Raw genomic sequence first — 15,108 nt, forward strand, 5'->3', positions numbered from 1 at the left:
TTCAATAACATTTTCTTCAATCAAATTGTGTAAAGTCTAAATTAAAAATATTGGAAGTATTAAATAATTTGAAAACAATAAAGTAACACACTAAATAATTGTTTTTTTCTCTTCTCAATTACTTCTTAAAAGAAGTATTGAAAACATCCCTAAAACTTTGCACAAATTATTAATTTTATCTTCGAATTATTGACAACCTTAAAAATACCCCTTTATTGACTAACTGAACCTGAATTCTCGCCAAGTTTACACTTCTCTTGACTTTTTATTAAGATCCCAGACTCCTACAAAAATTTTGAGACTATTTGTTATGTCATGTGACAAATCATGAGTGTACCTAATTTTAATTAGTCAAGTAGAGAGATATTTTTAAGATTGCCAATACTTTAAAAACGAAACTAATAATTTGCGCTAAGTTCAAAATCAATACTTCTCTTATTTCTTCTTAGAATTCCTTGATGCACTAATTTATGAAATAATAAGCCTCACACAACTTATATTACTATATAAATAAATTTAATTTGTGCTTAGTAGGTGGTGTATAGTGTATACAAATGCATAATTTACTTCCCAAAAAAAACAATACTAACAATTTCCCCTCTCTGCCAAACAACCAAAAGCCCTGGGTTAAAACTTGAAAAACCCTGGTGGCTTCATAAACCCCAAATTCAACCAGAAATCAAGATTGATTGACAAACAGAGAAGAATCTACTCAAAATGGATGATGGAGAAGGAGGATTAAACTTTGATTTTGAAGGTGGCTTAGATACAGGGCCAACACATCCAACTGCATCTGTACCAGTAATTCAATCTGCAGGCCACATCACCACCGGTCCCGCCCCAAATGCTTCTGTTGCCTTAGTTCCTCCAGGCGGCAGTGTGGGGCAAGGAGGGGATGGTTCATTTGGTGGTAATCGTAGAAGTTTCAGGCAGACTGTTTGCAGGCATTGGCTACGGTCGTTGTGTATGAAAGGTGATGCTTGTGGTTTCCTTCACCAGTATGATAAGTCCCGGATGCCTGTTTGCAGGTTCTTTAGACTCTATGGAGAGTGTCGTGAACAAGATTGTGTTTATAAGCACACCAATGAGGATATTAAAGAATGTAACATGTGAGATTCTCTCCGTGATCTGATTTCTTCTTTGCAATGGTTTTAATTCATGCTGTTTTCCTTGTGTGTTTGTGTCTGTGTTGAGGGGGAGTGTAATGTAAGTGACGGTGCCGTTCAGTGGTGAATCGGTGGATTAGAGGAGGGGTAGAGGGAATGGGAAGGGGAAGGGGAAGGGGAAGGGGAAGGTAAGGTGTATATTTACATACTTGCATTGCCAACATGCTAGTAGGGAAACCACAGATATTTAGATTGGATTCAAACTCTTACTTAGATACTCTGATGAGATAATTTGGGACTTATGTGTTTGGTCTCAGCAGTTAGCACCTCTGCTTGAATTTGGTTACATCTAAACCTAGGTTACTAGCTTTTAGGTTCGTAAGTATTAGGTTCGTAGATTTGATGCATTTTGAGTTGCTTGGTGTGCAATGAATTGGATCTACTTTATCTGTTTGATATTTCTTGACATGTATTTTTACTTATACCAGTTTCGTTTGAACTTTTTAGTTATAAGCTGCATGAGTTTGTTACTTTGGGAGAATTGAGCGGAAGAAAAGTGCAAGAACATAGTAAAAAAATGGATGTTTAATGTTTTTTTTTCACAATCCTCACCTGATATTTAGTTATGCTGATTTGCTTTTGGTGGGCATTGGTCATTCTACAACAGTGTCATCATTAATTACGGTGTAGGTGCTTTTGAGCTTAATGATAATGACTGTTTAGAGTCGCATGATACCTGGTGGGAGGTAGTATGTACCCTGTGGAAAAATCGAGGTTTTCGTGAGCTGTCCCGTACACCCGTCATAAAAAAGATCAAGAGTGTTGATTTGCTTTCTCTAAAGAAAAGTAATTGAAAAGAGAATAAGATGACCATACATGCTTTTTCTTTTTCTTGTAGCACATTATCACCTGTTTTTTGATGTAATTTCTATAATGACAGGTATAAATTAGGATTTTGTCCGAATGGTCCTGATTGCCGATATAGACATGCAAAGCTGCCTGGACCTCCACCTCCAGTGGTAGAAGTTCTTCAGAGAATTCAGAATTTGACATCCTATGGTTACTCAAACAGGTTTTTTCAAAATCGGAATACAAATTATTCAACTCAGGCAGACAAATCTCAAATTCCGCAAGTACCTAATGTAATGAATCAAGCAGTGAAATCTACAGCAGCAGAGCCACCCATTGGCCAACCGCACCAGCCGCATCAACAACAAGTTCAACAGCCTCAACATCAGGGTGCCCCAACTCAAACACAAACCCTTCCCAGCAGCCAGCAAAATCAGGCTGCAATACCCCTGCCTCAAGGACCATCTAGGTGTGTTCAGAGTTTCAAGGTCTTTACTTAGGTCATGTAGTCAGTCAGTCTACTTAAATAGGTGAATAATTTGGAGTCGTCCATGTCAGCTGTAAATTGTTTATCCTGAGCCTTGTTAGAATCATAAATGGTTCCACCTATTCTGTATTGTTGTTTATCAACTCCCTTTGTTCTATTCTTCATTCTGCTGCATGCCTGAGGAACTGAATCAAACTATTGTGAACTCATTCTATGAGAGTTCTGCTATAAATGATATATATATTGTTGGCTGGTAATTTACAGCCCTGATGCACCCTACTATGTCGGTGAAATTTTAAAAACCATCCTCCCTCAAAAAACGACAGGAGAAACGGACTATAGGTTATGTGTTTGCGTACTTATTTCCTTTTCTGCTAAAGTTGGTCCATTGATTTGTGTAACTACAGGAATTCTTGGACCTAATTGTGATGAGGAGAGTTTCTTTTTCTTCTTTCTAGTGCTTGCAAAGCCAATTGATGGTCATGGTACCATTGGGCGTTGATTCTTCTTCACAACCTTTCATCCCCACTGTCTAGTCTCATAGTCGGAAGCTAATTCAAAGTCATTATTTAGCTGTTGTAACTTTGTCAGAGTGATCCAAAAGATAACTCTTAACATAAAAATCTTATCAAAGCTATCAAAATCCCAAAACTTAGGTACAGACTAAAGGACATTGGATCATTCTTCTGGGTGGGTCAGGTGATGCACCAACCATACTTTCCTCCAAACTTGTGATGAAACTTAGTGAAGAAGTATATACTTTGGTTTTAACTTTTAAGAGCATGTGCACTGAAATTTTTTAGTTATTACTACTAATTATACAATTAGTGAAAACTGGCTGTAGAGCCCTTTAGATACTCCAGAGAGTTGGGACCATCTTAGACCCAGTGAACTCCTAGAACTGTCACTACAATGATGCACTCATCTAGAATATATATAAATATTTTTTTGGAAACTGGTAACTTTGTATACCGCAGCATAAGGGCTATGCTGGCCACCTCCAAAAGTGTTAGTTACATAGAAACAACAAAAAAGAGAAAACAAGAATACTTACATAGCTCCTATGAAATCCACTAGTTGAATTTCTTCTTCTATGTTTATTGCATTACACGAAAAACCTAAAGTGATAATTACTTTCCACTTAATCTTCTCTATAACGCATTCTTTAACCCTACAAAAATTCTCTGATTTCTCTCCTTCCATATGATCCACCAAATACAAGCTGGTACTGTTCTCCACCACCTTTTTGGCTCTTACTACCTCCCCTTCTGGCCCAACAACTTAATAGGTCTACTGTATGTTCTGGCATAATCCAATTTAGGCTAGCTAAATTGGTTAGCCTAAATTGGTTAGCCTAAATTGGTGAATAGAGCCCATACTTGTGTTGTTACTTTGCAATGGAGGAACATGTGATTGTTGGTTTCTAAAGCCTCTTTACAAAGATAACATCTTGAGGCAATAATTCTTCCCCTCTTTTGAAATTTATCATGTGTCAGGCAAGCTCTCCTGGTTACCAACCAAGTGAAGCACTTCACCTTAGTAGGGGCTACACTCTTCCAAATAGCACTCCATGACCCTGATTTCTTCCCTGCAATTGTGGCTAGATCCCTTTTATACATTCTATTCACAGAGAATTGACCATCAATATGATGCCTCCATAGCAATTCATCTGTTTTCGGATTTGTGCCAAGAAAGTCTCCAATCAAAGCTAGCATATCCAATACCCACTCTATATCCCAGTCATTATTAAATCTCCTAAAAAGCAAATTCGTCCTTGTGGAGACCAAACCTCTTGTATTTTGCTATTAAGATTCAGGCAAATAGAAAACAACCCAGGAATAAATTTTCGAAGGACCTTTGGTCAATCCAGTCTTCCTTCCTAAACAAAGCCTTATTCTCTCTGCTAACCTTTATCCTTACATTGTTGATGAAAGCCAGTCATAGGTTTCTTGTAGTCCCCCATACTCCCACACCATATGTTTTCGTCACTTCTTCCGAGGATCATTGGCCTTCCTGACCATACTAGTGTTGAATGACTTCTTTCTATAGAGCTTGATCTTCCAAGTTGTATCTCCACAACCATTTGGTAAGTAAGCTATTGTTGTGTAGCTTTAGGTTTCTTACTCCCAAACCCCCATATATCTTGCTCTACTGAACTGCCATCCATTTAACCAAGTTGAAGCTCTTCTTAATCTTGTTACCTTGCCAAAGGAAATTTCTCCTCAACAAGTCTATAGCTTTGACTACCTTGCTGGGTGGGAATGGGAAAAATGACAGCACATATGTTGGCAAAGAGTCTAAAGTTGATCAAAGTGACCTTTCCCAAGGATAGATATTGGGATTTCCAATGTGCCAGTCTCTTCTCTATTTTTCCTACTATACCATCCTAGATGCGAATTGCTTTATGTTTAGCACCAGTGGCAAATCTAGATAAACTGTAGGTAGCCTCTCTATCTTGCACTTCAATATATTAGCCAAAGATTGAATCTGTTGGGCCTCTTTAATAGGAAAAATGCTACTTTTTTTTCTAATTCACCTTTAGTCCAGAGCATGCCTCGTTAATTACTAGAATTATTTTGATGTGACAAAGTTGTGCTTGCTCTGCTTCACGAAAAATTATTATGTCATCACCATACAATAAATGAGTCATTTCCACTATCTCATTAGCCTTGTTTTTGATTCTGAAACCCCTAATCCAGTTGTTTAGAGAAGCTCTCCTCATTAGACTGTCCAACCCTTCCATAGCAATGATAAACAAGAAAGGGGACAAAGGGTCCCATTGTCTAAGTCCTCTTTCAGCAGGAAAAAAAAACCAGCGGGACCTGGTGGTTTTAATTCAAAACTCAATCCACTTGAGCCATGTAGGGACAAAACCCATTTGTCTAAGAGTGTTGATCAGGCAATTAAGATGGTCATAGGCTTTTTCAATATCCAGTTTGCACATTACCCCTGGTACATCTCCTCTAATCCTAGTATCAATGCATTCACTAGCAATTAGAGCTGCATCCATTAGTTGTCTCCTTTTAATGAAAGCTATTTGATTTTTGTTGACTAGCTTGTCTGTCACCTTCTTTAGCCTTTCTGCCATTGGCAATTATTTTATAAACCCCAGTAATGAGTCTGAAGTCTCTTAGATCATTTGCCCCATTTTCTTTGGAATTAGAGCCATAAAGGTGGCATTGAAACTCTTCTCAAAACTTTGGTGGCAGTGAAAGTTTTGGAAGGTTTGCATCAGATCCTCCTTCATAGTTTCCCAGAATGCCTGAAAAAAGGGCATGGCTTAACCATAGGTGTTTTTTATCACAAGCACACAATGTTATCCCTTTTATCACCTCATCCTCACTGAATTCTCTAGATAACTAGCTCTGCTCCTCCACTGTTATTCTCTGTACATTAAGAATATTTAGTGAGGGTCTCCATTTTTCTACCTTCTTATACAGATGGTGGTAAAAATCCACAATAGAGCTGTTGATTTCCATTGGCTCAGAAGAGAACTCTCCATTAATCATTAGTGACTCAATGGTATTGATTCTTTTGTGAGCTGTAGCCATTTTGAATTTTTATCGCCATTCTTGATCCACTGAATTCTGGACCTCTATCTCCAAAAAATTCCTTCATTTTTGGCCACCTCCTCATATTCCATGGCCAAGTGTACCTTTAGTATCTGTTCATAATCAGTAAGAGATCTAGACTCTTGAGTAACTTCCATGTCCCCTTTCTGACTCAAAATTTACTCGTTCCTTGCCTTCCAATTCCCCATATTCTCTCTGCTCCATTCCTTAAGTTCTGTTTAAGCAGCCCCAACTTAGTAACTAGTTTGTAATCCAGTCTTCTTGAAACTTCAAAGGAGCTCCACCAATTATGAACTTTACTTTTGAAACCCTCTTCATTAAGCTACCACTTTTGGAACTTGAAATAAGATCTCTTGAAGACCTTATTCCCACATGTCAAGGCAATGTGGTTATTGTCAGACCCCAAGCTAGGCAGGGTACATTGCCTAATTTGAAGGAACATTTCATCCCATGGGAATGAGTACAAAAATCTGTCAATCCTAGAGGCATTCCTATAGTTTGCCCCTTCTCGGAAATAAGGGGGGGGGGGGGGGGGTCAATCAGCTCCAATTCGTTGATATAGCTGGACAGATCGGTCATGGCTCCAAAAAGCCTGACACAATTGGTTTTCTCGGAGGGAAACCTAGTAGTGTTGAACTCCCCACATACTACCCAGGGTCCTTCACACAGACTCCTCATAGCTCTTAATTCTTCCCATAACTCCATCCTTTCATTTCTTTCATAAGCTGCATAGACTGCTGTGAGAAACCAAGTAGTTCTTGATTAACTCCACATAGTTTACAAGTAATTGATTGGTTCCCATATTCCACCATCTCCCCTTTCCATGATCTTTTGTTCCACATAACTAAAATTCCACCTTTGCTGCCAATCGCTTCCAGCCATATTCCCCCCATCCACCTATTCCCCCCTGATTGTTGTATATAATCCCCCACTGCATTTAGCTTTGTGTCCATCAAAACTATAATATCTACCCCCTCCTGTTGTATTCTGCTTTTCACCAAATTTCTTTTATTCTCCATGTTTAAACTCCTTGACCATTATCAAGTATGTGTTGCACAATATTCCAATGATTCACTTGACTTTTGACAAATTAAACAAATGCTCTGTTATTCAATTTTTAGAAACATAAAAGTTCAGTCTTGATCAGGAAGTAAAAGGAGCAGTTGATCTTGTCACATATGCTGAATGCCTCTTTATCTTTTATAGGTTGCTGGATTTTCCACCCCCCAACAAAAAGAAGAGAAGGAAAAATTAAACAAAGTGATAAAAAATATTTGAAAGCTTATAGAAAAGGGTCATTACTAACTTGGTGTCTCCTACTTTTTTCGGTGTCATAGATTATCAAATCATTGTTAGTATTATTATTCCTGGATACTCCAGTATCTTTGTTTAATACACCGGATAAATTCTTCTTGTCTTTTTATAACTTTTGTGTTTCCAATGTCTTTTCTGTGTCATATTTAGTTTTTTGAGCAAATGAGAACACAAAAAATTGCTGTGAAAATTTTAAATCCCCCCCCCAGGGTTTAGTTCAAGTGGTAAAGGTTGAGGGACTTGTGACTAAGGATTTAAGGTCATAGGTTTGAGCCCTACGCCATGTTGAACTAAACATGGTATTTACCTTACCTTACTCAAGAATTGTGTTCCTATAGTATCACCTTCCCTCTTGACATTTATATGTGAAAAAGGAACAGTTATAATCCATATCTCTATTTTTCTCTTTATGCTTATCTGATGTCCTTGCATGGTATTAGGTACTTTATAGTTAAAAGCTGCAACCGTGAGAATCTTGAATTGTCAGTACAACAAGGAGTTTGGGCAACTCAACGAAGCAATGAGGCTAAACTAAATGAAGCTTTCGACTCTGTGGAAAATGTCATTCTAATTTTTTCAGTCAATCGGACTAGGCATTTTCAGGTAGTCTGTTTTTCACCTATCCCATGAAGAGTATAGGTTAAAAATCTGTCTGTTTTTCACCTATCCCATGAAGAGTATAGGTTAAAAATCTTACTGATTTAACTATGCATAGTTTGATTGTAACTTGTGTTGTGATGAAAGGAATGTGTCATCTTCATCAGAAATGAAAGAAATATGTCATTAATTTAAGACTAGTTCATGGAATTCAACATGTATACTGTTTGTCAGGGTCTTGCAAAAATGACATCTAGAATTGGTGGTGCTGCTAAAGGAGGAAATTGGAAGCATGAACATGGAACTGCACATTATGGACGGAATTTTTCAGTGAAATGGTTAAAGGTACTTTTGATTTCTCTCTTCATATTAAAATGGTCCTTTTGATTTCTTTACCTTCCCCACCTGTTTTTTTTAGTATTTCTTTCTTTCTTTCTATTCTTACCTTTGCTCAGGTGCCTTGCATGGTTGTCAGCAAAATATTTCCTTGTAATTTATTAGATTCTGGACAAGGTAGAGGTGAGGTGGCAAGAAAAGATATCTGGCCCCTCTTTTCTGATTTATGTAAATGTAAATTGGAAGCTATTTCATGAATGTATGATATGTATTTCGAGAGGATTAGTGAGTCCACTTATATCCCTCAATGTTTCTGGTTATGACATAAGCTGTTCGCATGACATTTGAGCTCAACAAAGGTTTTTTGACCATGTGATCTTCTACTAACTACGTTATTAGTTTTTTCCGTTGCATGCTTTTCAATCACACTAGCTTTTCTATTTATCTTGGAAGTGGGCAAAGTAAATAATGAGCAAAATTTCCTTCTATAAAATTGTGAGAAATATTGAAGAAGAATATTATTGAATTGTTGTGTCTACAATATTACATAGAGACCCTATTTATAGACACTACGATACAATCCTTTACCAAATAGGAAACTATATACTATACCTATTCCTATTCCTATTCTTAGTTGGATTGTATATACCTTTTCCTATTCTAACAAAAATAATCAGTCAACCTCATCATAAAAAAAGAGTAATCAGTCAACTTAATGAAAATAACAAGTGGTGCATTTTGGTCAGTTTGCACTATTGTAGGTCTGTTATGATAGCAGGTGTAGCTCGCGAATTTTTTCATAAGACAAAGGGGGTGAATGTTATTATCAAGAACCTAAAAGGGTAGAACGAAATTATCTCTCTTTCGAGATTTACACTTTGAACTTGGGTATGTTTCCTTCTAGTGAAAAGCCTACACATTTTGTCTCAATAGATGTATTCCTAGAGTTAACCATCTATACCTGTTGCGCATTTTGTAGTGTAGTGGGCTTACTTCTATGTTTTGATTTCTATCAAGGACATTTGTGTTTGTTAGTTTCTCTTTTGGTGGCAAATTGGCAATAGTAGGAGATTGTCCTATTTCACGATATTTAGTTTTCCCGCTTAGTTAAAAGAAGTTTTTCTGTCTCAAATTTCTGAAATGTTTTCAGCAGACTAATATTTAGCTCTTTCTGTCTCTTAGTCCTCCTTTCTTTTAAATTGTAGGACTTGTTGAGAGTTGATTGTTGTGATTATAGTTATTAGACTAGAAAGGTGACAGTTGAACTAGTTGCATGAGTCAAAAGTCTGTGCAACCAATTATTCAACTCCAAATTTTCTGTTACATGAGAACAAAATGTATTTCAGAACCTCTGCCTTATGTAAATTATTAAGCTTGAACCGTTCCATGTATCTTTAATTAGCATCACAACTTATGCAATTTACAGGTTCCAGCTATGGAGGCCATCTACTAGATGAATTGCTATTTTAATTTCTGTCAATACTGTAGGATTAATCTGATAAGTACATTGGTACCTTGATCAATGATTTGTTTTGCTCACTGCTGTAGTTGGTCATGCCTCTTACCTTGTTGCAATTTAAACTGATGAACTCTATGCATTCAAGTATCCTAGGAGAAAAATCCTTTTTCTTTTTGTTGCCCTTTCTTTTCACTTGAGGACTTCTAATCATTTTCCCAACTCTAACACTTACCTAATATCAACCAGTGGCAGAGGCTCTTCACTTCTCTTCTTTTTCTTCCCCCTTTTAAAGATTTCATCACGAAATTGCTTGCATACATGAACTAAGGGACGGATCCACCATTACAGTATCGGGTTCATCTAAACCCTTACTTTCAACGTTGAACCCGTAGTATCTATATGTTTGATCCACCTCTGCGTGAATCTATGGCTTAAAGTTCACTGATTACTTGATTCTCTTGTTTCTGTTTTTCTTTTTTAAATATCAATTGCTTGCATACATGAACTAACTCTGAGGCTTAAAGTGCAGCTCTGTGAACTGTCCTTCCAGAAAACTCGTCATTTGAGGAATCCATACAATGAGAACTTACCTGTGAAGGTATGTTTAAGCCTTTACTCAGAGATTATTTGACATATTCAAAATTTTAGTTTCTTGGATTTTTTTAGCTCTACAGTTTAGGAAGCTACAAATCATTATTTTTGTGAGCTTAGCTGATCTATCCTACTTGTAAAGCTTGCATCTTCTTGATGCCTTTAAATGAATCTACTCACTTTATAAAATTCCATCTGTGGCTGTTCTGAGCATGCCGATGACATAGATTGATTTATAATGGACAATTTATAGATCAGGACAGGTATTTGCATGTAGTTCTCTGTTATGCTAGAACACTGTTATAATTTGCAAAATTCTTCATTAGTAGATACATCGTGGACTTCAGCTTGAAGCCTTGATGGGCCTGACAGAACCATTGATTAGTCAAGTCAGAATCCCCACAAGTTGCTTTTGTCAAGTGTTATCCTTACTTCTTGCATTTCAGCAAGACTATCCAACTCCACCAGAGTTTCTTCGACTTACAAACAGTCTTTCTGACAATGAGGAAGACCTTAGGACCTTGAGGTTTGGGTTTCCCGGGTGAAATAACTTTTATTCTTTTCATCAAAATTGATGCTCTGCAATTTGAAGTCTCGTACTGTTTTGAGGGGGAAAAAAGGGGAATAGTAGCCAGCCTTAGCATAGTGCTTTTAGTAGAATAATTGGAAGATCAATCTGTGTATTGCCAGTCGAATTATGTGGGTCAGCATGAAGTTGAAAGTAAACATAAAATACCATGGTTATATAGATAAACCGAAAATTATTATCTTTGGATAGATTTTTTAAATTGCCATAGAATTACATTCTACATAATGATGGAGGTGAGATGCGGTTCAATTATATTCTAGTGCCTATCTGAGGAGTCTCCTTTTCCCTTGCGTTTCTTTCAAGCACAAATTCTGTTAAAAAAAGCCAAAAGAGATGGTGGAGATTTTTTTATTTTTTTTTTGAAATTGGTAAATTGTATTCATCAGCATTAAGGGTATGCTGGCCACAGCATTAAGAGATGGCGGAGATTGATTCCCTCATGTATATGGTGGTCAGTATGGAGGGAGAGAAATGCCAGATGTTTCTAAGATAGGTCCAATTCCATTCATAAAGTTGAATGGAATTGTATTGTATCTCTACTTTTTTGGTGTAAACAGCTATGTATAGAAGATACTGAATAGATTATATATTATATATCTGATAGGGAGTCTGTAGTTTAACTTTTTTGTGGTGGCCAGCATATCCTTAATGCTGAAGACTACAAACTTACTAGTTTAAAAAAAGCCACTTGCTTTGTTTTTCTCCATGAATTCTTAGCACCAAATGGTCCATTGCAATTAAACAATCTCACAAATTCATAACTCCCAGTTGTGCATTATGTGCCAAAAGAGAAATTAGATCCGTTCTCACTTATGTTGGCTTTGCTCTTTTGCAAGGTGAGTCTGGATGAAATTATTAGGATTGTGATGATCTTTTGTGCTTTTATTATACCTCAGCTAGTGTTTAACGATTCAACATGGGGCTTTGGTTACACAAAGATGTTATATTCTCGGAAGAGAGGTTTTACATGCTGTTCAATCTGCCTTTGAGTGAAGAGGATGCCAGAAGGTTTGAAGGCCATTTTCTTGTAATATTTCAATTGATCCATCTCTTCTCTATGTGGTGTAAAGCTAGAACGCTCCAGGGATTGCCTAAGGGCATTTCAATTGAAGTAGATTCTTTTACATTGCCCAGACCAGACTTTAACAAGATATGAGGAGGGCTTTTTTTTCCAAATCTATGCAGCTCTTTTTTAGGTTGAGGACATGTTGAGCCTTTTTATACTATCCTTCTCAATGGTACTTTTCTTTTCTTGTTGAAAGGAGAAAAAAGGAAAATGTTTCTCAAGTAAGATACTTTATCTTTTACCCACAACCTCTTTTAATGCCATGGGTATAGCACACAAGCTTTAATACTATTTTTGATGGCCACAAACTTTCATATTATTAAAACTAATTATTGACTAATAAAGTTACCAAGTTTAAAAAAAAAAAACTAATTATTGACTAATTGCCCTTCTGAAGAACATGAACCAACCAAATAGCCTTTCTTCGAATATTAGTTGCGTTTCTGGTTGAGCAACTGTGCTAAGTTTGTTTCACATAATTTTCAGCTTGTAAGTGAACATTCTCTTTTACTGTTGCAATCAAAGTTGCTTATGATTCCTGAGATGGACTTTTACTTGTCAAGTTCAAAATTTCCTTCCATGTTTTGTTTGGTAATGTTAAACTTTGCTGTGTGCTATCATTACTTTCAGTCACCTTCTACTGTCGTCGTTTCAGATAAGCAGAGATTGTCAAGAATTAGAGATCTCTGTTGGTGAGCAGTTGGCTTCTTTGCTCTATGTGGAACCAGACAGTGAACTTATGGTATTTCTTTTTCAGTTTTTCTCCTATCAAACCAGTTTTCATTCAATAGATGGTAATTCATTTGGGATTGTGGACGTGATATATTAGTAAATCTCATTGGTGATTGTTCTGATGTTATAAGGTTGATCTTTTATGTCCAAAGCTTTCTTCAGGTCTTACTTAATTGTTGGTTAAAAGAAAAATAAAAGAATTTTTATATTGAGTTTGGCTATAAGGAGTCATTTCTTGCTATTCAGTCATCCCTTGGACACAGTTCTGGATCTGTTGGACAACTACCGAACCTGGTCTCGGAAAAAAAATGAACCTGGTCTTCCCCTTATTTTCAATGCAACTGTCTAACCTGGGTTTTCCTGTTACTCTCACTGTAAATGTTGTTCCTCCAAATGTGGGTTCACAAAAATGATGTCTCAACTAGAACTAGTACTATAAAACTGGTATACATTGGTAAATTGTTGTATGACACATATTTCAATAGTTAAGAATCTTTTCTGGCTTGTAATGTAGGCAATAGTTGAAATAGATCCTTACGTGGAGAGGTAATTGCTTATTCGTTTTTTTTTTCTTTTCATGATAGGTTCTGTACTTTTTTTTTTAGAAAGAAAAAAACCCCGCACATAGTCTAGTACTTATTTAGTTTGATTTGATAGTGAGTTCGTTCTACTGCTTTTCTGCTTATGTGCATTCAAATATGTTGTATTGAAATTCCAAAATTTGGGTGCAATTGGTCCATTCACCTTAACTATGCTCTTTGGTAATTTATGGAGCATCTAGTTGGACTGTTGATGGAGGAAACCACATGGTGTACACACACATACTGTGTACATATACATTATATATGTATGTTATATATACATATATATATATAAATGTTTTCGATGTGTATGTATATGTGTACATTCACTTGACATAGTATCTATGGGAACTTAAAGAATTGCTTCCTAATGTAGTTGAACTTTCTGTACAGAATTCTAATGGGACAATATATTATTGCATTTCAGGCAGTCTCACTAGCTGCAGAATCCAAGCGAGAGGAGGAAAGAGCAAAGGGAGTAAACCCTGATAATGGGAATGAGAACCCAGATATCGTACCTTTTGAAGACAATGAAGAAGAGGAAGAAGAAGAAAGTGAAGAGGAGGAGGAGGATGAGGGCTTTGGCCAAGCTTTTGGACCAGCTGCTTTGGGCAGAGGAAGGGGTAGGGGAATCGTATGGCCTCCTCTAGTTCCTTTTGGACGTGGTGCCAGGCCTTTCCCAGGGATGCGGGGCTTCCCTCCTGGCATGATGAGTGATGGATTTTCTTATGGATCAATGACACCTGATGGTTTTCCTATGCCTGATCCTTATGGAATGGGTGGCCGACCTTTTGGACCATTTGGCCCTCGATTCCCTGGTGATATGATGTTTCACAGCCGTCCTCCAGCTGCTGGTGGATTTGGAATGATGATGGGTCCAGGAAGGCCCCCTTTCATGGGTGGAATGGGTCCTGGAGCACCTGGCCCACCCAGAGGTGGTCGACCAATGGGAATGCATCCATCATTTATTCCACCCACACCACCGCCCTCTCAAAATCCTCGGGTCAAAAAGGATCAGAGAGCTCCTTTTAATGAAAGGAACGATAGATTCAGTTCAGGTCCAGACCAAGGTAGGGGTCAAGAGATTGCAGGCTCAGTTGGTGGACCAGATGAAGGAGTACATTTTCCACAAACTGAAAACAGCTTTAGAAATGATGAAAGCGAGAGTGAGGATGAAGCACCTAGAAGGTCCAGACATGGTGATGGAAAGAAAAAGAAGAATAGCATGGATGGAGATGCTACAACTGGCACAGAAAAGTAAATCTTACGAGAAACTCTGAAGATGCAATCTTGCCTCTGCAAATGCAAGTGCCTGACATATCTCCATACAGGGAGAACACATTATGACTAGTTCTTGTAGTGGAGACCTAGCAAGTAGTGTCATCAGATTGTATACTACATATGACCTCTCATTCCGGCCTTCACTACTTCTTTGCTTGCTTACGTTTTTACCAACTGATAAAAGTAGCAAACTTGAGTTTATGTCACTAGTGTACAACAAATATGGTCTTTATTTTTCAAACTTATTTGCTTCCATCTAATTGTAAAAACTGATTTACAGTTACAGGTTAGTTAGATTAGTTTACAACTGAGCTGGGCTTTATTGTTTTGGCAAGGTCCTGCCTTCTGTTAGTCAAGCTGAAGCATGAAATGTTGATTGATTTATTGATCACTTTTTAACTACCACCTATTATGGTTGCTGAGCAAACCTTGTTTTCTAATATTCCAGCAGCACCTTTGGATCTTGTATAGTCAAACCTCTCTGTAATAACGCTGTTTGTTTTAGAGAACATAACAAGGAGCACAATTCAAAAAGAAGAAAAATTCGA

The 15,108-nt window shown here is 37.2% G+C and overlaps 1 protein-coding gene across 1 annotated transcript; it reads left to right on the plus strand.

Annotated features, from left to right (window-relative positions):
- The first annotated feature begins 592 nt into the window (after positions 1–592).
- LOC125848089 (30-kDa cleavage and polyadenylation specificity factor 30-like) lies at positions 593–14,802 on the plus strand. The gene is made up of 7 exons (XM_049527891.1): positions 593–1,109; positions 2,047–2,424; positions 7,769–7,931; positions 8,160–8,270; positions 10,250–10,318; positions 12,622–12,708; positions 13,707–14,802. The coding sequence occupies exons 1-7, from the start codon at positions 718–720 to the stop codon at positions 14,538–14,540; spliced, it is 2,034 nt and encodes a 677-aa protein (XP_049383848.1). The 5' UTR covers positions 593–717; the 3' UTR covers positions 14,541–14,802.
- Positions 14,803–15,108: the final 306 nt, after the last annotated feature.

The sequence above is a fragment of the Solanum stenotomum genome, chromosome 12, assembly GCF_019186545.1.
Source record: "Solanum stenotomum isolate F172 chromosome 12, ASM1918654v1, whole genome shotgun sequence".
NCBI classification, from domain to species: domain Eukaryota; kingdom Viridiplantae; phylum Streptophyta; class Magnoliopsida; order Solanales; family Solanaceae; genus Solanum; species Solanum stenotomum.

What these genes read in the sequence shown, in the direction of transcription:
- LOC125848089 (XM_049527891.1), top strand. Translation starts at nt 718, where the DNA reads ATGGATGATGGAGAAGGAGGATTAAACTTTGATTTTGAAGGTGGCTTA. An exon ending in CTGCCTCAAGGACCATCTAG is followed by an intron (nt 2,425 to 7,768) that starts GTGTGTTCAGAG and finishes GCATGGTATTAG; the next exon opens with GTACTTTATAGTTAAAAGCT. An exon ending in ATGAGAACTTACCTGTGAAG is followed by an intron (nt 10,319 to 12,621) that starts GTATGTTTAAGC and finishes TCGTCGTTTCAG; the next exon opens with ATAAGCAGAGATTGTCAAGA.